At 48.6% G+C, this 25,500-nt stretch overlaps 1 protein-coding gene and 1 long non-coding RNA gene across 3 annotated transcripts in view; one reads left to right on the top strand and one right to left on the bottom strand.

Moving 5' to 3' along the window:
• The window catches only part of VLDLR (very low density lipoprotein receptor), a 29,614-nt gene extending 19,716 nt beyond the window's left edge, over positions 1 to 9,898 (bottom strand). The window contains exon 1 of one of the 2 annotated variants that reach the window (XM_040620290.1): positions 9,749 to 9,898. In XM_040620290.1, coding sequence (XP_040476224.1) covers positions 9,749 to 9,830 — 82 coding nt within the window. In that variant the 5' untranslated portion in view covers positions 9,831 to 9,898. The remainder of the gene's footprint in view (positions 1 to 9,748) is intronic. The other variant, XM_040620289.1, reaches the window with a different exon arrangement.
• Positions 9,899 to 10,116: 218 nt separating this feature from the next.
• LOC103663226 overlaps positions 10,117 to 25,500 on the top strand; it is a 118,464-nt gene continuing 103,080 nt past the window's right edge. Inside the window, exon 1 of the long non-coding RNA XR_005831853.1 lies at positions 10,117 to 10,241. This is a non-coding gene — a long non-coding RNA (uncharacterized LOC103663226). The remainder of the gene's footprint in view (positions 10,242 to 25,500) is intronic.

Genomic DNA, 25,500 nt, shown 5'->3' with positions numbered 1-25,500 from the left:
AGAAATCTCGTTGGAAAGAACCGTTGAGCTGCAGTTAGGATACGATGGGGGCTCTGAATTATTTTTACACGTTTTAGGTACCAAAGGTTGTTCAGTGAAAAAGAGAAAATTCAGACCCTGATCCCTATACCGTCAAAAAGGTAGGCATATAATCAGACTGGGCCGGGGACTAAAAGCAAGTGTCAGATGATGGTTTTCCACTTCAGGGTTAGGTACTGAAGATCTTAAAAATGACTTTTGAAGCTACGGATTTCCTAGACGCTCAAGCCGGCCTGGGATCGAATACAGGCACGCAGGTAAAATAAGGCCGGCGTTCAGTTCACCAGCACCTCCGAGAGGGTCTTTGAATGTAGTTGCAGCAAATGAACGATCAGCAGTGATAAATGATATTAAAATCCCAGTAGTACTGCTTCCAGACTCGATCCTGAGCAGACTCAGGATACAGAAAAGCATTTTCTTAGTGTTTCTTCCAATACCTTAAGAGAAAAAGGAGTTCAAGTTCTACTTTTTCTTATCTATTTCCACTTTTGCCCAATTGTCCTAAAGCTTCTGCCCGATTATCCTAAAGCTGTGTTTTACCAGGATACACACAGGACTGTGCATTATCACGGGGAATGCTGGGGGTTAGAAGGGGAGAAAGCCACTGAATGTTGCTGCTGCTTTACAAGGGGCGGGGTGGGGTGGGCTGGTGGGGGCTAAGGCTGGCTGGCTGCTTTCTCAAGGAACTTCTCTTTAAAGAGTGGAGAGAAAATAAGCCTTATGGCCGTGCGTCAGTTTCCTGTTAGCTAAGCACTCTGTTGTGAGAGCTTGCTCCTGGGCACAAAGCGCCCCTGGTTCTGTTGACTTCCCCGCCGTGCAGAGTGGCCAGAGCGCCGGTGCTGACTCTGGCGCTGGGACCTCAGCCAGACTGCAACGCTGGGGGTCTTCAGTCCAAGGTTCACAAAGATTCTCCCTCACCCCTCTGGTGCTCAGCTGGGAGTGCCGCTGTACAGGGCTCCAGGAGAACCGAAAGCACCAAGCAAGTTAAGAAGCTTTTGCTTTCCACAGCTTTGGGGGATTACAGGACTGTGGACCCATAGTCTATTTTCATCCATGACAATTAAGTCTCAAGTTCAGCATTCTGCTTTCATAAAGTGAATAGGTTGAGCTTGAAATCATCTCCTCCCGAGGTGCTTTTATTGATTTCTACTTTTTTTACCCCCAAGATTTACCTATTTTAGAGAGGGGGGGGGCAGAGGAAGACAGCGTTCTAAGCAGACTCTGCACTGAGCGTGGAGCCCGACACGGGGCTCATGTCATGACCCTGAGATCGTGACCTGAGCTGAAACCAAGAGTGGGACACTCAACCGACTGTACCACCCAGGTGCCTGCCCCCCGCCCCAAGGTGCTTTTAATTCTTAGACTAAGCTAAGGACCATCAATGACTCAAAAAATGACCCCAGAAGTAGAAGTTCTAGGCAGCCTGTATCCCCAGATCTGTCTGCTCAGAAAGGTGAACAGTGGGGCAAGTGTGGTTTTTAGCAGGTTCCTCTAAGCCACAGGGCTTCATAGGCATGCCTCAGTGCCAAAAGGGGTTACAGTTGGGGGGGGGGGAAGGCCATGATGGTGGGGAACCTTGGGTGTTTTGCCTGTTTCAACCAGGAAGGCTTTCTTTTTCGATACTGGAGTTTTGTGTAAGGATCTGAAAAGGGTTCTTTCTTTTGCTTTAAGAAATCCAACTGTTGGCCTTGATCTGGGTTTTCTTTCAGCTCTAATACTTAGAACGAATATTCCGGCCCCTCTGGGCCAGGGGGTTGGAAGTCATTTGCACCTAGTCACATAGGTACCTCCTCACAGCTGTTTGCCTTTGTAATGAATGAAGGCCCCGAAGTGTCAAAGGCTAACTTGCTAATTCTGTCACTAGCACAGGTGGAATCAGGCCCTGCAAACTGACGTCAAAGCGCCTTGTCCCAGGAGCCTTGCTTACCTAAGGAGTGAGTGTTGCTACCCAGCCATGTTGGCAGGTCACTGGCTCCAAGAAACTCAGGGGTTTAAATGCATATACAAGTCAGCCTGCTGCTGACTGTCCCTGCAAGGGTTAACAGGGGAGAACAATATGTAAGCTTCCGTGGAGAACTGCATATTTACCTTCCAGTAAATTCCAAGCCATCCACATAGGCTATGCATTTCCCTACAGGGCTCTGAGCTGCCCAGAGTATGGGGAGGTTTCTGGGTATCAGGCTCAGACCTGAACTTGAACTTGCACAGAAAGGCTCCGGCTGCCACTCCGCTGGGACCGGCAGGCCCGAGGAGTCCGACGGCTCTCCCTCTCCTTGTTGCTGGAGCGCACGGGTGTTACCTACAGGAATTTCTTCAGTCCACTTGGTTTGCCACTTCTGGGGCCGCCAAGGGCATTTATTTTTAGTCACACTCACTTCTGCTTCTTTAATGCCAATCTTTCTATTCATAGGCCAAAACTCATTTTAGGACAAGCAGACTTGCAAGTCAGCAAAGTGGTTTTCTCTCCGGAGAGGAGGTTAGTGAGTGAGAGGGAAGAAGGAGGACAGCCTGAGCTGTCGGGCGCAAAGGTTGTGCTCTGCCCCTCACGTCAGCCTCTGAGCGCTCGGAAGAACCAACTAGTAGCTATTAAACATTTCGGTTAATCCTTCTGATTCACTGAAATGAGTGAATCTTACAGTTCCCTTGTCAGTTTTTTCACTGACGTCCTGTGGAGATGATCTTAAGAATCATGGATAAGTAAGTTCTTAGAATTGTTGGCCAAACACGGCTCTAGGACTTCAGTCTTTTAATTCACCCAAATTCTAAATCCTATGCTCTGAGCACTACTGCTCCCCTTTTTCTGTGTCAGGAAAGAGGAGCATAGACCAGGGAAGCACAGCACTTGTCCAAGCTCAGGCTGCGCAGAACGAGAATTGGAACCTGGGCGGTCTGGCTCCAGATACCGCGCGGCCGAGCATGCGCACAGTCTTGAGCACCTAACTCGGGACTTCCGCTAGAATATTCTGTTGCTTTTAGTAACTTGGGTAAGACAGCCAGCCTGTTAACATCAATCCAGAATGACACTATCCTAACACAGTCTTATTATGGAAAGACAGCCCACCCTGCCCCATTTTCATTAAAAAAAAAAAAAAAAAAAAAAAGCCGCTAGAGTATCCTCAGCAAGGTTTTTCCTAGGATTACAGGGCTTGGCTTTGTCTGGAGCACACTGGTCAAGTCAGAGCATTTTGGGAAGCTACTAGTTTCTGTGGGTGGCAGACTGCTAGGTCCGTGGCGCTCCCGTTCTCACCCGCACCCGAGGCCCCACAGGGCTGGTTAGAACCTGTGCTGGGCCCCTCCTCCCAGAATGTCAGAATCAGCAGGGGCGCGGTGGGGCCCAGGCTTGCCTTTCCGAGTTCCCACATGGTCCTGACCGCTGCTTGTCTCTGACCATACTTTGAAAGCACTGCCTGAAGTTTAGGAGGCTAGGATTCTACCCACAGTGGAAGCGATGAGGTCATTTTCAGGGTCGGAATATAAAGTCCGGGCCGCCGGAAGCCTGCACCCCCATTGCTGGATGGGCATGGGTGGGAAATGCCCCGCTTACAGCAGACAACTATGGTGACAACGTGAGGCAAAGCCCCTGTACCCATTTGGTAGGTGAAATGTATCTGGGCGCCTTAACAGGCATGCACGGTTAATAGGTTCTTCTAAAATCTGTCTTCTCGTCGCCAGAAGCCCCTATCCTTGAGGGGCTCCATCCCTTCCTCTAAACCCTTGGTGCCATAGAGAGCCTGAGTTCTCATGTTGCCACCAAGCCCTGGCCCTGTCCAGGCTCTCTTCCCTCACTTGATCTAAATTCGTCTCCTGTTTCCTCTGCCTTCAGGCTGCCACATTCTCCATCCGAACCAAGATGGTGATTCAAGCAACCGAAAACGGCCTGAAGGGCCAAGGATGGGATCACTCCTAGGCTTCTCACTGGCCCTAAGGCTGAGTCTAGTTCCCACCTACTTCCCCCAACTTTTCCCTATTGGTTCCCACCAGCCATCTGCTCAGAGTACACGCAGGCACCCACCCACTTCCCCAGGCCTGTGCCCTCACTCTTGCTTGGTCTTGGTTTGCTCCTGTCACTCCTGTGTACTTCTCAGCTGGAGTGGGCACAGGTGTCTCCCCTTGAAGGAGGCCCTCCATTCCTTTCTTGACCTGCCGGGTGTGGTCTGGCTGCTTCCTGCTGGTCACACAGCAGCCATGTCCAGAGATGCTTGCCCTAGCAGCCTGTTTCCATCTCTATAAGTGGAGATCCCCCTAAGACAGGGTCTAGAATTTATCTTGGTAACTTGGGACCAGGTTCCTGACGTCTCAAGAGTCTCTGGGCACTCGTGAGTATTCCTGGATGAATCAACTAATTTACTAAACTAATAAAGCTAGTTTGAACTATAGACTTTTTCCAAAGCATTCTTTCCAGCTTTTCTGGACTCGGAATGTGTGACCAGCTGTTTGACCAGCTAGAATACTTTGGAAGACTCCACGTGATAAAGTCCACTGTTCCCTGTGCCCGTGGGGGACTTGCACATTCTCCTTGTGCCGCTTGATCATTTAAAAACAGTGTGCTTTCCCATACTTATCTGTCGGAGGGAGTGTGTCAGTGTGGGTCTGCCGGCCTCATTTTCCTGTGAGGACCGAGCTTCCGGTACGCAGGGAACAGGAGCAGCAGCTAACTGTAGACTTAGAAATTTGATGTGTGGGACCTGGATTTCACGTGGGACATGCTTTCGTGCTCTTTGGGAAGTTGGCCGCAACCCATTGCTGCTCAAATCCGATCACTTTTGTAAGGTCATCCGCGGAGAGAGAGTAGCATCTGGCTTTGTCACATCAGAGTCTACAGTTGGGAAACATCGTATTGTGCAACAGAGGTAGCAGGTGGGAGCTCCAGCAACCCTCAACTGCTGTCTGCGTCTTTTATGATTAAGGCGTAAATGTTGGATCCGCTCACTCCTCTCCGAGCGTCTATGCCAGGCTATCTTTGCAGCACTGATTTCCTGATTTGACTCCCCCACTAGACCGCATGCCATGAAAGAAAGGACCAGCTCCCTGGTTACTGTGTCTACCCCCACCCCCAATGCCTGGTGGTGCCAAATGGCACATGGTAGGTGCTCAATAGACGGATGTCAGGTGGTTTGAAGCAGAAGTATGAGGAATATCGGCATCAATCTACCACCTACTTCCTGAACCTACAGATCGGTTAATAACGCAGATCCTGGGAAGGCTTCTTAGGAAAACGAAAGATTAGACACAGTCTATAAAATAGGAACCCTACTAACTCATAGTGTTTGGGGGGAAAGGAATTAAGTTATAACATGGGAAGTAATTTGCAAATGTATTTAGGGAAGTATTAGGTTATAACATATAAACACGTGAAGTCATTTGCAAATGTTGTCTATCACTAAGGTGTTATCATTTCTCTTGCTTGGCAAATTGCAAGCCCCACCCCACCCCCACCCCCCAAAACCACGTCTATAACCATAAAGGCTCCTAGCCAGTACGGCCAACCCAGAAGACCCAAGCTGGTGGCAAGACCAACCACTCCGGCCAGCGGTCCCATCTTAAAGTTTCTGCCTCCAAAGTTACCTCGTAAAGGCAAGAGCGTGCACACCCTTGCCCCACTCCACCCACCAATGAGCATTTCTAAAATACAAAATAGTCAAAGGCTCTGCAAGCAAATGTTAAGCCCCCCCCCCCTTTGCATAATCTCTGTTCCTAATCTCATGGCACCCAGGAGGCACGCTCCCCGAATTACCAGCAGGCCCAAGCTTTCCTAGGACACATCACCTGAGGGAAAAAGTATGCCAACTTTACTGTATTGCCTGCCATCTGATTTAGTTCCTGCAGCATGGCTAGTGTGTTTAACTAGTTGGCATTAACCACGCTTAGAGTTTTTATTGCTAAGCCAACAGAACAGCTTAGATAAGAGACACCAATTCAGACTGAAAAATACAGTGAAATCACTGAGCAAGATTCTGCTCAAGCTAAGTCACACTCAGCCTGAAAGCTAAAAAGCCACCAGTCTTCAAATTTGCTAGCGAAAAATTCTCTACCTGGGCACAAAAATTTGTCCCTGGACCACTTGTGCTCAGCAGGTGCATCTCGTCCATCACCTCTGCAGAGGGTACTTTTGGACCCTTTGTCTTGGAAGTAGTCTCCGTGCTGTGCCCTAAGAACTCTCTTGAGATGAACTTCCAGTAGAAGGGAACACACTAAGCAATTCTGAGTCTATCGACTAACCATCTGGAGCACGGCCCACCCTGAGCGGCTCTCCTAAGCCAGGTACATTTATCAAAAACATCACTGCAGACCTTATCATAGCCCTTGGAGGCATCTGATTTCTCATAGGCTAGTATGGGAAGGTGGCTTTCCAAAGAACAGTCAGTATCCAAAGTAAATTTAATTATGACTTCAAGTCAAATAGGTAACTGCCTATCCTTGATCATTCTTCCTTCTACCAAAAAGGTCAGCTTCCTTCACATTCTGTAAGGAATAGAAAACAGTCTAGATAAGTAACATGAGTTACCTGTATGTCTATGCTGTGCTCTGAGTCTTTCGGCCTTTGGATCAAAACCCAAAGCCATGTGTCTGGGAGCTACCTGTTCCCTTGATTATGGCCATGTTCTACTCTGGGAGTTCTTGTGAAGTCTTACCAGTTTGACACTTCTGGAATCGAAGGGGCTTGTAGCTACTTTTCATTGCTTCTAAAACGGTAGTAAAACTGCTCAAGTGAAATCAAATTTGTGGTTATTCAATTTTATGAAAGGCAGAAACACTTAAATCAGGACTTCCCTTCTTTGAAGCATGGAGACTGCCATAGTTAACCTTGTTCGCAATGCTTAGTGCTTCACTATGCAGTTGATCGTGGTGAAGTCTTAGTATTGGGCTGCACTACTGAACCTGGCCTTTATACCACGTGAGGAATCGGGACACAAGCAGTAAAAACAGAGAATCAAAACAACACAGGATGCACATTCAAGCTAAATGTCACATGAAGGGAGCAACAGGCCAATTCACAGAAGGCAGGTGCTCAGACTTCAGGAAGCTGTCACTTGCCTGGTCATCCTCTTTTAAAGATTCCAGGCTCACACGCTCGTTCTTTGGCCTGAACGAGGATTAGTATCACTGTCACACTTTTCCTTGGTGCTACGGGATGGATGTCATGTGTATTTTCTCCTCTCCCTCCGGGTCTCTCAGTACTGCTAGCTTCACCAGCCTCCTCCCACAGTCAGAGAAGTTTCTGACTCCTCTTTTGTGAGTTGCTGCTGCCCATCTCTGATATAGCCCTCCTAAAACCTTGGTTCTTCTAGGCTCTGGCTTTAAATATGTGGTACCCCACGTCCTCATCTTGACTACCTAGGCTGGAGGGAAATGTCCTAGAATTCCCAGGGATTTGCCATCAGATATACTCCACTGCTGAGTTTCAACTTCCTTGGTAGCCTGGTTGAAGTTTCAGGTCTGGATCTTAGAACATGCCTGCCCTGTCCTAGAGTATTTTAGACCAAGTACCATGAGCGTGTTTTGGGGGGAGGGGCTGGGAAGAAGGGATGTATACAACACCAGGACAAGAAAGTCAACCCACATACCCTGGCGCTTTGAACTTCAGAGAGGAGTCAGTCTGGGCTGGCTTAAGATCCGTGTCTCCTCAGCCAACCCCAGATTCTGTCCCGTTGAAAAATGATGTGCTGCCCTTCCTTTGAAGAATTTAAGTCTTGCATGGGCTTCTGTTTTTCACTCCTCACGGCATGTCACATATTTCACACATGACATAGAGGAGCAAAAGGGACCCTCTCCTACCTAATACTAGGCCCAACAGATGGCTTCAACTAACTCATTTCAACAGTTCAAGGGCATTCCCAGCATTCTATAAGATGAGGTTAACCTCCAAGGGAAAGTTATTACATGTTAAATCAAAAGAATACGAAGAGAACATGCAGCAAAAATGAATCTTTCTACCACCTCTGGGAAGGTTATCCATAGTTTCTGGTATACCTTAGTCTTTTGAAATGTTATGAAAAGTATAATGCAAGTCATGGCACTATTCTGAGAAATCATTTAAAAAGTTAGTATTGCTCATCCATTAATGATTAATGTTCCAGTCTGAGAATTCTTGTAGGCAGGCCTTTTCCAGGCTGTGAGGCTTGTTAGACATCAGAGGCTGTCTCCACGACTGGCCTTTTTCAAGGAGTCCAGGTCAGGGAAAGCATTTGAGAGAACAGTGCGAAGGAGCCTGTCGGGTGTTACACGTTCCCTTACAGATAATACTTCTCAGGCAGCTATATTCTGAGTTCTCGGAGACATGTGACCAACCCAAACGTGATCGGGCGGCCAGCCAATCACAGAGGGCAGAAAAGCCCGTCCCAGCTTCACATGCCCGCTCGGGACAGTCCGAGCCAAAGGGCAGGGGGCACTGGGAGGCTGCAAACCCCCAGGTATGGCCCGAGAAGCTGTCTGACCACACACTTTAAAGTTGGCTCACTTCAGGAGACACGTGACTGCAGGCAGGCGGGCCTCCTAAGCCACCGGGTGGCAGAAGCTAGGGACTCTGGAATGGGTACTCGGGAGGGGCGGGGGTGGGCAGCTTTCTGCCCCACTTCCCTGGTGCTGGCCAGCAAGCCTCTCTGTGTCAGATCAAGATCCCTTCAGGGACGCGCCAGGACTCTGACCGAATCCTTACAAGGGCTTCCTGTCCTCTGCCCAGGAAAGTTGTGTGGCTCCAACGGGCGAGTGGCTGAGGACAGGGCTCCCGGGCCCAGTGCAGCAGACCCTGGGCACTCGACAGTAGTCACCGCCGCCACACACCAGCTCTCGCGCTACTCCCTTTGATCTATTGTTTGGAATGAAGGCTAATTACACAGTCACTAGATTAGGACTCAATTCCTCTCGAGGAAATCTCACCGGGAACGAAGATCAGCAAACTAACCTGATTAAGTCTTCGTTGCGCTCCCCTCCCCCGCTCAGCTACACGGGAGACCCGAGAGGTTTACAAACACGGCGCGAGGGGGACGGCGGGGAAGGGAGAAGGGGTGAAACACCCAGTGGGGAGTCCTATTCGAAACCGCACTCGTCCTCTATCCGGTACTCCAGAGAGACCCCCGGGCGCCTGGGGAGTCGCAGTCCGGGTGCGCAGGCTGCGCACTTGTAGTGGCTCCCAGGAGCCTCCCGGCTGCCGCCCATCGAACGTGCGCCCGCTCACCGCCACCAGGGACTCGCCGCCGGGACCCAGACCCGGCGCCCCAAGTCCCCGGAGGCGCCCACCCTCGTCCGCCCAACACTCCCACCCTCCCTCAAGTCCCGGGAGCGTGCCCCGGGCTCCCGCGCCCGGCTCGGCCCGACCCGGCCCTCTGCCTCCTTCCTAACACTCCGCCTGGTAGAGCAGACAGAACCATTGTTCAGTGGCTCAGAAGCCCACATTCCCCAGCCCCGGCCGAGCGGGATGAAAAACGAGGCAAAACAGTGGCTTTGGGGTACAGAGTGTAAGGGAATGAAGACTAGTTCAGGCAAGGCTTTAGGACACCCCAAACCCCACTGTCCCCCAAGCCCTGCTGCCCGTAGCCGCGGCGCTGACAGTCAGCTCAGAGGCGCCACCAGGGTTGGGAGGGAAAGGCGGCGAGCAGAGCGGAGAGGCGCCTCCTAGGAGGGGGGTGGGCAAAAGGAGACCCGCGCCTCGGGGCCCCCTGGCGCACCGGCTGGCTCCGGGCAGCCGGCGGGGGGGCGCGTCCTCACTCACCCGCTCCGGTGGCACGGCTTTCCCGGGGCGCCCAGCACAGCGCGAGCAGCAGCCAGAGCGCCCAGCGCGCGGACGTGCCCATGGTGCCCGCCTGGATGGTGCCGCCGCCGCCGCTGCCGCTCGCTCCGCACAACAAGTTACCAGCCCTTCGCAAAGGAGGAAGGAGGTGGGGGCGGGGAGGGGGGAAGGGGAGGAGGAGGGGAAGGAGTTAGAAAGGGGGGAAAGGGAGCAGGGAAGAAGAGGGCACCCCCTCCCCTACAACTTGCACAATCTCCTCCCCACCAGCCAACCCACCCACCCACCCACCTCCCCGGGCTGCAGCAGCAGTGCGAGCCGAGCCTGCGGGCAGAAAATAATGCAGGCGCTGCAGAGGAGGGGAGGGTACGGGAGGGGAGGGGAGGGAGAGGGGGTGGGGAGCCGAGAGCAGAGGAGAAGGCAGAAGAGAGCGGAGCCGGCCGCGGAGCACCCACACTGGCGGCTGCTGGAGCACGGGGTGAGCAGCGAGGAGGGGGCAGAAGGGGGAGTGGTCAGCGAGGGGTGTGGGGGAGCGGCGGCTTCGGCCCTCCTTTCCCCTCGTCGCGCTGCTCTTATGAGCTCTGGGCTGCCAGGTGCCTGCGCAGGGGGTGTGCGAGTGTGTGTGCGTGCGTGAGTGGCCTTGCCCGCCGCTGCCACCGGGACTGCTCCTGGGGCCCGGCGGCTCCGCGCGTCCGCCCGGGGCTCACGGGGGCCCGGGGCGGCCGCTGGTTGGCTCGCGCGCCGCCCTCGCCTCCAATCCCCGGTGCCTGCCCTAATTTCCTAATCTAGGGAACCTGCCGCCGCAGCAGCTGTGCGCTCCCTACAGTCGTTACTGTACCCTCCCGGCAGCCGCCGACGGTGAATGCAACCGCAGCGGCAGGAGCAGCAGCAGTTAGCGCTGATGCAACTATCGCTGCTGTTGCCACCGCCCGCCCGCTAAAGGGGCCGGCAGCCCGGGGGGACCTGCGGCTTCCAAAGGCAGCAAGCATCTCTCTCTGCCACCCTCTCCTGCGCCCCAAAGAGAGGCTGGTGCTGTGAGGCTGGTAGGTAGCGTCTTCCTCAGGCCGCCTCCCTCCACCTGAAAGTGATGGAGTGGACGGGCTCCACACGTTTGGGCTGCTCTGAGGTGGGGTTCGGGATGCCGGTCTCAGTCGCACGCCGAGATGCCATGTTCGCTAAAAAATTAAATGTGCTTTTAAATGAGAGAGTGTCTGTGAGGGTGCTTGCGTTTGTGGTTTGTTCTCTGTAATAGAACGGGACTAAAATAACCCAGCCTCGGAGGAGGGAAATTGCTAGTAGTGCAGCCCTGCATTCTCTCATCAACGATTATAGTTAATTGCTAATTGCACAAAATGATAGTTTGAGGGCCTGTAATTAAAAGCTTAACCTTTTCTTGTTTGGGGGGAGGGGGGAACCTAGGTTTATTCTTCTTGATACACTTTGTAACATTTAATTATAAGGCTTAAGAAAAAAGGAAGTAGAGGCAAGATTCCTATTAAGGATTGATTCTTGTTTTGTGCCTGGCAGGAGCTGAGCCTATAATTTGCTTTGTGTGTGTGTTTACTTCAGTTTTCTTGCACACTTTCCCCTGGTTGAGGTGCACTGTCTCCTGTGGTCTATTAAGCACTTAACAAGCGTTGGAGGGCACACTGGGTTATTTCTTCTTCTTAAATAAAGGGTTTACATATTTTTTTGAAATTATTCTTTTTCTTTTTTTTTAAAAGCTATTTTCCTATCGAATGACCCAAACTTTGCAGGTTTCAATAGGACCACATTCTAGCCGTGTTGTGTTGGTGATCTGGGGCATGGTGGGCACTGCTTAGCTATATTCTCCTTGCCTTGGGTCTTCTAGGCGTTTGTCAAGCCTAGCCATCAGAGGGGATATTTATTAGGAACTTACTCTATCCCGGAGAGGCAAGAAAAGGAAAATTGCAGATCAGGATACATTTTGGTGGAGCCAGAGGATATCAGGATTGTGACCGATAAACAGGAAGGGGCTTCTCTCTGTGTATTGGTGGAGTGTTGCCCTGTAGCTCATTCCGGACGCTGTTTTGCCCGCTCTGTGGTTGAACGCTTGATACCAGCTGCAGCAGCCATGCACATGTTGCATGTGAAATTGAATTCAAGTTTGTCTTACGCCGTTTAGTAGCGAAAATGCACGGAAGTGTTGCTCACTTACAGACATTAAGGTGTGATGGTAAAACCTTCAGGGCACATCATCTTCAATATGCTCAGGGTTCTGAAAGGCCATCTGAGAATGAGCTGTGTCACTTTATAGACAAGGAAAAGTGGTAAAGGGATGAGTGGAATCAATATGAAAAAGCACAATGTTAATAAACAGTCCATGTGGCTTGTGTTTAATATTTTTCTTAGAAATGCATGGGTACGACAAGCTAAACCCTGGTATGGTATAATAGACTTACAGTTGACGAACACGTATGATGCTTTCTGCCTCTCCAAGGGGTAGAAATACACTTAGCTGAGGCTCTGTGTTCAATCTGGTAGCTTTATTGTGGACTCGAAGCCTAACTTTTAGCTGGGACCTCTGATTGGCTGTGTCACTTAGGAAAATCACTGTGCCTCTCTGTGCCTGCCCTCTGACCTGTAAACTGAGAACAAAACTAAGCCACATAAAGTCAGAGGGTTCTGTGGCCTCAGGGGCCAGCTCTCTGCAAAGCATTGACAGAAGAAAACAGTTATAAGAAGAAATGAACTTAGGGGCACCTGGGTGGCGCAGTCATTAAGCATCTGCCTTCCGCTCAGGGCGTGATCCTGGCGTTCTGGGATCGAGCCCCACATCAGGCTCCTCTGCTGGGAGACTGCTTCTTCCTCTCCCACTCCCCCTGCGTGTTCCCTCTCTTGCTGGCTGCCTCTCTCTCTCTCAAATAAATAAATAAAATCTTAAAAAAAAAAAAAGAACTTAATTACTACAGAAAATAACTGAATAACCAAAACGAGAAATTTATCACGAGTGGAGACGGGTGTGGTTGAACCAGCTGGTGTCAGAAAGGTTGACAGTGCTAGATTCAGAAGCCTTCAGGTCGATGCAGAGTCAACCATTCACCCCCACAGTCCATCACATGTATTTCTATGTGGAGGCAACACCCTTTGAGCATCCCTGGGGCGTAGGCACTGTGCTATGCAGTGGGCATAGGGAGATGCGGAACCAGAGGAAGCTGAGGATCTGACGGAGGAGGCAGAGAAACAGCACAGCCCAAGGGATGCTCAAGGGGCTCTAAGTTTATGGGGGAAGGGTAGCTAGTCTGGCTGGGGAACTAGGGTGTCAGAAGAGGCTTTCCAGGGCAGTGGACTCTGAGCTGAGTCGAGTCCTCATTTTGACCAAGTAATTTCAATTCTTATTACTGCAGGCACATGGTAGGGTTGTACTCTCTGGCCCCCTTGTGGTCGGGTGGGACTGAAGAACAAATTGGGGGCAGTTATTTGTGAGAAGTCACAGGGGGCCATTTGCAGACTGGAGCGTTTAATTACTTGAACGAGACCCTCGGTTTTTGTCTGCTAATGACAAGAAATGTGCAAGATCTGACTGCTTCATGAACCCAGTGTGATTGACTACATGAGTAATTCTGTGCGGTCCACATGTATCTGGCAATAGTCATGTAGAGTAAAGGTCAGCAAGTGGCCAATGGCCTGCTTTTGGATGGCCTCCAGATATAAGGATGGTTTTTACGTTTTTTAAAAGATTGTACAAAAAAAACCCAACACTCCAAAAAACAACAAATGAACAAAACAAAGAAGAAAAAGATGCAGCAGAAACCATATGCTGCTTACAAAGCCTAAAATATTGGCTACCTGGGTCTTTGGAGAAGAAAAAAACTTGTAGCCTCTTAACATAGAGTGCAGAATAAACCTGTGTTGTTCATCTGCTGGGATTTTGTTCGCTCAGCATCACCTGGCATTAACCTGGCTGACGTGCTGGGTGAACGGGGAAGAAAGACCAGGGCGAGCAGAGAGAACAGAGGCCAAAGAGTATCAAGTATTCAAGGAAACGCAAGAAATGCAGAATGTTTCAAGGGTGAGTTTCAAGTGGACTAATGGTGGGGAAGAAGTCTCAGGAGGAGAGGTGGGGACTGGATTATGGGGAGACCCGTGGGTATGTCACGGCAACACTTTGCATTCATCCTGTAGGCCGTGGCGGGTACTGGCGATGGACTTTTTTTTTTTTTTTTTAATTTAAAAAAACTTACTGTTATGTGATTCACAAAGGAGTAATTATAAAATGTAGAGAAAAAGAATTTTTAAATATTTTTTTATTAGAGAGCACAAACAGGGAGAGTGGCAGGCAGAGGGAGAAGCAGGCTCTCCGCTGAGCAAGGAGCCAGATGCAGGACTCGATCCCAGGACCCTGGGATCATGACCTGAGCCGAAGGCAGAAACTGCTTCACCGACTGAGCCACCCAGGTGTCCTGAAAAAATAGTTTTTAAAAGCATACTCTGAATACCCAGAGATATTGACATATTCTGTTTCTTCACTTCAAAAAATGTATTTAATTTTATCCTCAGGGCACAGAATTGTATTGACATTACTATAATTGGTACAGTTATAGCTCTCTTTATTTGCTAATTTACTTCTGTAAATAAAAAAAATACATCTATAAGCCCACTGCTGCCTCCAAGTAATAGAATATTGGCAGTAACACCTAACGAAGTCCTTTCCTGGGAACACATCTAGTTCTCTTCCCTGGAGGACACCATGGTTGTGAAGAGTTTTGACTGGAGCCCTGATAGCCAGTGCATTCTAGAATGTTCAGTCGCCATGGCAGTGGTATGGATGATGGAGTTGGGAAGCAGGTAAGTCTAGAGGAAGAACAATGAGAGGGCTCTGGTAGTGAGGGGAACAGATAAACAAGACAAACTATATTGGCATTCAGAAATGTTCATGTAATTCCTTCGTGAGATTTTTCTCCCCAGCCGTTTGGATATATCTCTTAGAACAGTGTTTTTGAAACTCGCGTAGTAATCCGTGTGGCTCCCTGACAGTGTCTGCGGAAGGTGTAGTTTCCCAGCTTCTCCCTTGGAGATCCTAACTCAGTGAGCCTCCTGTCTGTCCCAGGGGCTGTGTATGTAATCTTACTTCAGTTGATTCTTAGGATGAGCCGTGATTAAGAAACTTTCTTAGAGAATGTCTTCTTCGATGCAGTTCGGAACAGCCAAGTAGCTTTCCTTTTCTCAAATATGCATACGTGTATTTCTCCAATTTCTCCGCGGGGAGTGGGGTAGGACTCACAGAAAATGCAGACGCGGTGTTGGATGTTTCCTTTGCCTCGAGCCCTGATTGCCAGCAGATTCGGGCAGCAGGAGTCGTCATCAGACCAGTTGCTAGTTTGAAGCTCTGATTACTGCATTTTCCACCCCGCAGCCACAGGAAGACGTGAAATGAACTTTCCCCTCTTAAAGGATTTTGTAACTTCTGAGGCCTCTTTGGTATCCTTTTCTGATGCTGGGACAGCCCAATGAAGTACAGGAGATTCACCCCACTCCAGACTCCGTGGGGAGGACCTGATGGTCGAAACCAGCGGGTCATAAACTTAAGCTTCCATCAGAATCACCCAGAAGGCTTTGTTAAAACAGGGATCACTGGGCCCCACCCCAGAGTTCCTGATTCAGCAAGTCTGGGATGGGCCTGAAAATCTGTATTTATAACGAGTCCCCAGGCGATGCCGATGCCACCGGCCCGGGAACACACTTTGAGAACCACTGTTCTAAACCCCTCAACATAACTTACCTCCCTCAGCCTCTATGATTGATTCAAGGGCCTCAGCCCGTCAGCCCGTGGCCTTCTCCTGGCCACGCCGGTGGGATGTTTCAGCCCTAAGCACGTTGCTCAGGTCTGTCCAGCTGCAACGAAGCTACCCTCCTGGCAGCCTTGCGCCAGAACTTGTACGGTCATTGTACCCCAATGACGGAAGCCGGTTTGAAGACCAACTGACTCCTAGAGAAGAGGAGGCTGAGAGATCCAGACAGATGGCACCCAAACTTGACCTTCAGCCCAAGTGGAGGTCAGCTTTTCCTGCAAGCGCTGACTCTATAGGACTTCTCTGAGCCAATAAGTTCTCTGTGTTGCCTAAGTCAGTTTGGATTGAGTTTTGTGTTACTAACAAGTAACTGACTGAGAGAGGGGGCCTCTTGAGGGATGTAGGGTGCCCACTGTAAGGCGTTAGGCAAAACTCCATGTGGGACCATCCGGTGGAAGTAACAGGCCCGTCCCCTCCCGGAGGCAATTCACAAAAAGAATGCAGGTACTAGGAAGGACTGTCCTAACAGCTGCTTCCTCATGAGTCACGGCCAAGTCAACTCCCCATCCCCACCTCCACCGAAATCAAATGCTCCATAGGGACTGAGTACAAAGGAGCCCCCACTGAGGGTTACAGTCTAACAAAACCACCTTAGAAATCCCAAGGCCAAAGACTGTTTTTGCAGGCTGCTTTTGAACAATTTCAGAAAGGAAGACAATGTGGCCACACATGGTAAAGAGTTTACAGCTGGAGTGAAACTCCAAAATGGGTCAAAGCTGAGGCTAGACCAGTGGTTCCAACTGGGGCGATCTTGCCCTCAGGGAATGTTTGGCATTGTCTGGAGATGTTTTTAGTTGTCGTGCCTCTGGGGACAGGTACGACTGACATAATGGGGGCTAGAGCCCAGGGCCGCTCTTTAACAAACAGCGCGCAGGACACAGAACAGGCCCCTACAACAAAGAACGATCTGTTGGTCCACAATGTCAGCGGTGTCTGGTTGAGACATCCGGAGCTAGACTGAGAAGTCAGGTGATTCTGTAAGGTGTAGTACGTAACGAGTTGGGTCGGGGGACGTGATTTGGAACTTAGCTCAGTAGAGAGATGTGCTGTCTCTGAACAAAGAAAGCACAAACTGGGTCTTGTCCGGTAGAAACACAGATGTGAATACAGTACCAGAGGGTAGTGGGGAGATTTACAGACCTGGAAAAGGAGAGCGAACCACAAGTAGTTTACATTTAAGTTGAAGTAGACCCTTATGGGACATCCACAGTCCGGTTGCATTGTGAACTCATGGGTGTCCCGTATTTTGTGAAGTGTTGGGTTTTTCTTTACCTGTTTTTCAATGAAGGAGTGAGGTGCTGGGCTAGTCTTACTTTATTTTTCAGGAACTCTTGATAACTAATTCCTAAGATTCTGGCCCCAGATTGGATTGTTCTCATTTGTAACTGCAATTTACAGGAGGTTTTGGAATGTAGGGCGATAGCATTGAAAACACTCTTACAGTGGGAGTTTCTAAGGAAATGGGGGCTTTGTGACCCCTACTGAGCCAGCTAAGCGTAAATGCTTATTAGGACGTAAGAATTTTAATCTGCAAGTTATGAGTAATGCTGCAAGGTCCTTAAGTATCTATCATTTCATCACAGTAATTCCATTTTTAAACGTTGAGTTTTGTGAAAGTGGAGAGTGGAATTAGCTAACTTTGTCTTGTTACGGGTATGGTTCGAATTCATGTTATGCTGCTGGTCGCTCCCTTGAAGGGCCAGGTTTCTGAATGAACACGCTTCCTTCCAACCTGGCTCTTTGGGAAGGTTTGGTCTTAGCATCTCTAAATCGCTTGAGAAACACACTCGTGAGGAGGGCGAACGCCGAGAACAGCCATGTCCAGAGTGCGGAGGGGCAGTCCTGGTCCTCAAGCCTGCTGTTAGGGTTCTATGGTGGGTGCAAGGAAGTGCTAGCCATTCGGGATTGTTGGAGGTAGAGGGGCTGAGGGCGGGAGGAGATACCAGAGGCGCAGTCCAGTCCAGTCGAGGAAGGTATTTGTATATTGTTCGGATTTTTATCCCATGAGCAGTTAGTAAGCCATTGAAGGTTTTTGGTCAGGGGACGGTGGGAGCAGATATGTGCGTTCAGAAATGCGGCTGAGGAATTGATTATATCCATACAGGATCCAGAGGGCATTCCTGTGGGAGCTGACAGCCTTTGTGCATTGAATACAGAGAGGCAGGGTAGGTTAATGGTTAAGAGAGAAGGTGCTGGAGCCAGTCTTCCTGGGTTCAAAGCCTGGCTCTGTCACCTACTAGCTGTGAAGTTTTAGGCAAATTGTTTAAGCTCTCCCTATGCGTCAGTGTTTTCACCTGAAACATAAGAATGACTGATGTACCCACTTCTTACGAGAATTCAGTGCATTCACATGAGTAAAGCATTTAGAACAGTGCCTGGCATAGAAGAAATGCTCAGGAATTGTGAGGTACTATTATTAAAAGTGATTATTTATTGTTGTTGTCACCAGCGCCCCCTGTAAAAGACACAGGGCTATCAGTTCCGGGCCGAGGGTTGAAAGGAGGGAGGGCAGGGGTCCTGCACCTTGCCTGCACATTCAGATCCCCTGGAGAGCATTCCAGAATCTCAACACTGAAGTTCTACTCTAGACCGACTGGATAACAAAGGTTGGAAATGGGGCCTAGGTGTGAACTTCCTAGGTGACTTGCATTCTAATGTGAATCACTTGGTGTCAAGCCTAAAGCTCTAGGCTGGCCCAGGGTAGCGTAGAAGGAAGGCTGTGTAGTCAAGTTGGAAGAGGCTTCACCCTCGGGGAGACAGGGAAGTAGTGGTGGCTGTGGCAGAAGAAGGAGGCACGTCCCCTGCCAGTGTTCCAGAATGGCCTCCCCTTCCTCTCTGTGCATCCCACTCCCGGCCTGCCATCTCTCATCCCAGCTAGACGTGTCAGCTGTAAGAGAGCCAAGGACCACAGGAGGTCAGAAACTCTCCGGAGCCAGACGCTCAGGCACCCAGCTGGCGTCTACCTATCAGTGATGGATTACGTATCACCATTCTCCTGCCTTTATGAGTCAGTCTTCCAACAACGACCTGCCATGGGGCCAGCCACTTGCCAGGTGACTGGAGGGCAGGGGCCAGATAGTGATGTGGCTGCTGTTGGGGGGTGAGTTGTTACTCTCTTGTTTGCTTTTTCTATGGGATCCAAAATTCATGCTCGTTAAGTGGTAATTGACAGTGCTTTCTTCTAAGGAAGTTTCTCCCGGATTCGCTGCCAATAGGAAGTGTATTATTCCTCCGAGCACTATAGCATTCATTTATCGAGTGCCCACTCAATTATGAGGCATGACAGAGTTGGCCATCTAAGAGAGGAAAGACCACTTAATGATTCCTGGAGTCAGAAGTCGGGAATAAATGGATAGACAGATCAAAGAGTTAAGGGGAGTCCATTGTAATTGGAGAAGCACTTCCAGCAGAAGCTGGGTCTTCCACTGAAATCTTCAAGGAACCCTTGAATAAATTGTGTGGGAGAGAAACTGGATTTTTGAACATAAATGAATAGTGATTTCAGCTGATCCTCTGATAGGATCACAAAACCCAAGTTGTGGTTGTGCTAACCATGGTGGGACTAGCATTAGCACTTTCTATGAATTAGCACCTTCTAGAAATTAGAATTCTATGTTGAGATCTTAAGAATTATTTCCCCTGATCCAGGAGAAATGGAACTCTCTCCGAAGGTGTGTCCGCTACAGCAGTTTTCTGGGCTGGGTCTGATGGTTTTTCTGGATGGACAATTCTTGCATGGGAAGGAGATAAAAAGCTTCACCCTTTGGGAGGGGCTTCCTTCTGGAGGCGAGGGGTGGTTCTTGGTCACTGACCCAAATGGAAGGATGATTGATGCTAATGACCCCGATCAGAGCTTGTTCCTAAATTGACTGGGACTTGCTTTGGGAAGAAGGTAATGGAAGGCCATTTGGAAGCACAGGTCAGAGGTCTTTTATAGATAGAGATGGAGAGGGGAATAGTACTAGAATTGGCATAAGGGGGGTTGGGAGAAGAGGCATACCCGAGACTCGCACTAGGTCTAATGCTTACCTTTCACCTTCTTAACACGAACACCCCAATATCACCAACATCCTTCTCTGCAGTCATAACTTACTCCTTTCCTGCCATCAGAAGTACGCACCTTGAAGGGGAAAAATTATAGTTAAAATACTTAGAAGGCCTGCCATGTTTGTGAAATTGAATTGGAATGAATATACGGATAGATCTTTTAATTCGGTTCTTTTGGTTCTCTTGGTGAACTCCGGAGAGGGAACTTTCTGGGAAAAAGTGACTGCAGGGAAGATGGAGCGTAGTTCAGTTTTGTCTCTTTACATTTCTGCGTTGCTCTCTTGGCGTTGCCAGAGACGCCAAGAAACAACAAAGAGGCGAGGGGGAGAGGGCTGGTTGGCATAAAGACTATTCAGCACACTCAAGAGAAAATCTGCGGAGGTCACGGAAGATCTTCTCTTTCTTTTATAGCGTAGCCTGGCTAGAGGGGCAGTTTTCTAAATACGAAACAGAAAATAACGAAGGCTCTGTCTTTCATAGTGTGTGAAGAATGTCTTGACTTTGCGCAGTGCCTTTCTTCTGAGAAAGTTCAAAGCAGTTTGCAAACATGACATCATTACACCCCGGAGAAGACTGCGGACCCAAGCTCAGGAGAATAATCCCCCTGCAGCAGTTTGGGGGAATTCACGCACAGATCAACTTTCTGAGTCGAAGCGAGTGTCCCCGGATTGTTTGAGTTACAAGTCTCACAGAAAGATGGGCGTTGACAATAAAGGTGGCGAGATGTCTCCACCTAAGTGAGATCTCTTGATGAACTCTACGTCAGAGGCTTTAAAAAGGCACACTGAACATTTTTATAGTTTCTCCTTTTCTCCCAAATGGCCATTCTTAGAGTTGGCTTCCATCTAGCACTTTTTTTTTTTTTTTGGAGCCAGACAAAAGCAAAACGGTAGAACAAAACAAGAGATACCAAGTAGTATCTGTGTTATCATTGGCTCACCTCAGCCAAAACCCGGAGTTTTAGAGGGAGTCACTGAAAAGAGAAATGAAAACATCCTATCTCCCTGTGCTTTGATAGGATCTTGCGGCAGAGTGCAGCAGTGAGAAATTCTGTTAATAACTTGAAGGAAAAAAAAAAAAACAGTAGTTATAATTTGTGGCAGGTAAAGTCCTGTTTTCTGTCTTTGCAAGGAAATTTTAATCAGATCCAATCAAGTTGCTTCTTTTCCTTTTTTTTCCGCTCCGCCCCCTGGATCTGGTCTCCACCCTGCGTCCTGACTGGTTCTCTCAAGAAATCTCTCGGCAGGCTCTGCCCATGGGAGATAATTCATAGACTATGAAGAGAAATGGAACTGTGCCTTGTGGCTGTAATAGCATTTCCTGAAATCAAGTCCACTTTCCGGGGAAGATTCGCTGCAGGAATTATCGGAAATATTGCAACAAGGATTATTTGGAAATTGAAGGTGAAAACAGGAACTATTTACCAATCAGGTCAATTCTCTTCCCATTTCCTTGGACTCTGATATGAAATGGCAGTAGTTCATTTATTTCTGCTAACGGGTCTGGTACCGTGTCAGGTAGAGTAGCTGTTCCGTTAGAATCTGTGTTTTCTTAATCACCGAAGTATCCCTGGAAGGAGCTGCTACTGGCCATTTAAATCTTGCTCAGCTATAAATACCTGTCCTGCGTCTAGACTTGGCAAGTGTGCGTGTTGGGCTTACAGCCTCAGCAGCAAGCCGGCCGTGCCTTTTCATGTGGTTATCTGGATTTTTGAAGGACTCTTTGTGGTTTTCTCCCCAAATACTACCTTGTTTAATTAAAAAAAAAAAAAATCTTCTTGGAGGTATGGTGGAACTCTTTGATTTATTTGCTTTGGTTTGTGGCTTTTATTTGCAATTGGACTGCCAAATTCATCCTCTCAGCGTCCCCTGTTGGACACATTACACTTGCTGAGAAATTACCCATGTCTTTCCTTCCAAAGGCCAACCCCCTTAGGCTGGGCACGTGGAGCCTCCTGCCCCCACCTGTTCTCTCTGAGCTCATCACCCCCTCTTCCTACTCAGAACCCCCTGCTACGGTCATGTGTTTTCTCCCAACTTAGCTTTGACCTCGGTTGTTAGTATCACGTGGGAAGAGGTAGATGAAAATTTTGCCATTATATACATGTCATACCCAAGAAGTTTGAGGATCATAAAGCATTACTGTGCGTTCGCCATGTAACCTTGCCTTCCTTCCGGTATTCTTAAACTTTTAGGACTCTGTCCAGTCTCTTGAACTGCATTGACGTTCCTATAATTTGGGGGATCACAACCATGGAGCCCATACAACTAGGAGGCTACAGCTTGTGCACATTTAAAGGGCCCTTAAGTGGTTAATGAGGATAAGCTATACCTGTGACCATACCTCCTATAACCTCCTGAAATTCCTACTGGAATCAGAACTCAGACCCAACACGTTTGAAGCCTTCATAAAGTTTTGTCCTTTGGAACACGTAGCCTGGGCCTCTCCTAGACATGACACTTCATACGGGAATCCTTGTGTAACTTGGCAGTGCAGAGTCCGGGACCAGACACAAGACACACCTGCCTTGCACTAAAATGGCTTCTGGAAAGAAGTTAACCGTAGGGTTCCACTGTGTGTAGTTGTAACCACTGAACGTGGTCTGTGGTACTTGTTCAGTGATAGCGATTCTATGGAGCAGACACCATTTGTAAGATATGAGCTCTGATGGGTAGGCGCTGCGGATGCACGTCTGTCCTATGCCTGAAGCCTGGAGATTCTCCAGTTCATGGTCGTGAGCACCTCAGTTCCCGGAGCCCAGAAGCCCATTCTCACTCACGGAGCTGCATGTGTTCACAGATCTGAGTTCGCTCTGAGAGGTGCACAGGTCTTCCACCAGAACCTGGCCAGCTCTGCAGGAGTGCAGAGTGCCCCACCGAGGAATGGGGAGGTGCTCATGCTTGAGTCGGGGAGGAGAGCTGGCCCTTGTCAGAGCAACATGGGATTTCAGAGCAGATGGCTCTCCTGCTGTGATGGGGAACAACGTACTAAAAAGTGGCCCTCTTGAAACTTTCTCTTCTTCCCCAGGCTCCGTAGGACCTTTGAGTTCAGGAACGTGGGAAACAGTAAGCAGCCATGTTTGGTAACGCCAACGTGAAATTTGCAACGCCTAGGTAAAATTTTACATTGCCTGGACATGTTCCATTAATAAGCAGCTGAGTGAGTAACTGGTAGGAGATTGTGTGTGTGTGTCTGTGTGTGTGAAGGATCTCTGGACCCTACTGGTGATAAGATATACCCAGAATGTAAATAAAATCCTCTCTGCTTGTCTAGGGGGTGACTCTATTGCCTTGTGTAAGAAACAAAGGATGCATTTTCAAAGGAGTGTTGTGGAAGGGAATTTTTTGACCCTGGTATGGCTTTGCAACGTTTTTTCATTTTTAGCACTTGAATGTGATGTGATCTGTGCTGGCGTTTGGATTCAGAAACGTGTTTGCTGGGCTCTGTGACTCCTGAGCTCGGTGTCCTTGGGCCTCACTTTGTGCAGGGGGAGTAAGGAGACGATTTTCGCCCTACCCACCTCTTACAGCCTTTCCTCTGGCTCCAGAGAGAATGTACGTGTAAGTGATTATCAGTGGTTTTCATGGGGTATCCGGTGAGGTTGTCGCTGTGACAGTGTGTTGATAGTCAGAATTTAAAACTATTAGGGAAGGGGATGAGATGAGTAAATCTGCATAAGGACTTCAGTGACCCTCCTGGGGCGGCGGGGGGAGGGGTTTGGGGTGGAGAAAGGGAACGAAATCTCAATCCCCTCTTACTGTATTTCACTTTATAGAAACCTTTTGGGTGGGCTGGGTGATCGTATGCCATAGAAGTATCAAAAATGGCCTCTATTAAAAGCACTAGGGGTAGGAAGATACACTGGACTAAAGTGGTCCTGGATGTTGCCTTGTTTCCAAAAGCAAGGGATCTGGCCATGGACGAATTCAATGAGATGGTGGTTGGGATCCCACATTGCTTGTTGCACGGGGCAACCTCCCCTGAGATAACCGTGAGTAGGAGGCCCTCCTTGCCTGCACCTGAAGACCAGAAGTCTGCGCTCTGTTTGCTGAGAGAGCAGAGTGGTTCTCAACACTCCGAGTTGCTCCCTTTATGTAGAATCTTGAAATGTCCCTTCCCTATCCCACAGTGAAAATCACAGGGAACATCACATACAGGCATGTAACCCACAAAACTAATCGGAATGATGTCCTAGGTGTAACATGGAGGAAAAAGGAATGAAAACCAATTTGTAGTAAAGCAACATGACCCAACCGCAGCAGACACAATGTGGCAGTCCGATGTTGGACACGCAGAATCGTCACGAGCACGTCTACCAACTGTTACAGGAATCGTGAGCTGGAGGCTCCTCTCCCAAGGGACATAGCTCTTAGTGACACAATGTTTTGAAATGGTGAGCCATAATTAGTAATGTTCTAAACAAAATAAACAACAATCTTCCCTGTACTGCTCAAGGTAGCTGCATTTCTAGAAATCGCCGTGTATGTTAAAACCACCCAGATACGTTGTGCTTATATATAAAATAGAACCAGGATCCAGGCTCAGATCATTATAAACAGGGGAGAAGCCCTTAATGCTTGATGGAGTATCTTTGGACGTTTGAATCATGTGGCCATGTTTCTTGATGTCTAGTATGTGTCATCTGTTTAGCTTTGTATACAATTCCTGGTCCTACCCACTAAAGGCCAACAACACACCTCCAGTCATCGTGACAACCAAGATGTGCTCTTATAGTCCCCAAACACCCTCTTACAGGGCCATCCACGTTTTTGCAAATGACAGGATCTCATTCTTCTTTATAGCTGAGTAATATTCCAGTGTGTGAGTGTATGAGTGTGTGTATGTGTGTGTGTGTGTACGGCTGCCTCTTTATCCATTCATCTATAGATGGACGCTGGGTTGCTTCCATAATTTGGCCGTTGTAAATATTGCTGCAATAAACATAGGAGTGTCTGTATATTTTTTTGAACTAGTTTTTTTGTTTCCTTTGGGTAATACCCGGTATCAGTGTTATTTGATCATATGGTATTTCTATTTTTAATTTTTTGAGGACCCTCCATGCTGTTTTCCCACAGCGGCTGCACTGGTTTGCATTCCCACCAACAGTGCACAAGTGGTCCTTTTTCTACCTCTGCTCACCCACACTTGCTGTTTCTTGTCTTTTTGATTCTAGCCCTTCTGATAGGTGTGAGGTGACACCTCATTGTGGTTTTGATTTGCGTTTCCCTGATGATGAGTGATGTTGACCATCTTTTCATGTGCCTGTGGGTCCTCTGTATGTCTTCTATGGAAACATGTCTCTTCATATCCTCTGCCCCGTCTTAATCAGATTATTTGGTTTTTTTTGGTGCTGAGTTGCAGAAGTTCTTTTTATATTTTGGATAACCCTTATCAGATATATCATTTGCAAATCTCCCATTCAGTAGTTAACCTTTCTGTTTTGTGGATGGTTTCCCTTGCTCTGCAAAAGATTTCTATTTTGGTGTAGTCCCAATAGTTTGTTTTTGTTTTTGTTTCCCTTGCCTGGGGAGACCTATCTAGAAAAATGCTGCTAAGGTCAAGGTCAAAAATGTGACTGCCTATGTCTTCTTCTCCAGTCTCACATTTAGGTCTTCAATCCATTTTGAGGGTGGTTTTTTGGTTTTTGTTTTGTATGATAGAAGGAAGTGGTCCAGTTTCATTCTTGTGCAGGTAGCTGTCCAGTTTTCTCAGCACCATCTGTTGAAGAGTCTGTCTTTTCCTCACTGTCTATTCTTGCCTCCTTTGTTGGGGATTAATTGACCCTATAATTGTGGGTTTATTTCTGGGCTCTTTATTCTGTTCCATGGATCTATGTGTCTGTTTTTGTGCCAGTACCATACTGTTTTGATACTAGAG

The sequence above is a fragment of the Ursus maritimus genome, unplaced genomic scaffold, assembly GCF_017311325.1.
Source record: "Ursus maritimus isolate PB19 unplaced genomic scaffold, ASM1731132v1 scaffold_34, whole genome shotgun sequence".
Classification (NCBI taxonomy): domain Eukaryota; kingdom Metazoa; phylum Chordata; class Mammalia; order Carnivora; family Ursidae; genus Ursus; species Ursus maritimus.
This window is presented reverse-complemented; position numbering and strand designations above follow the sequence as displayed.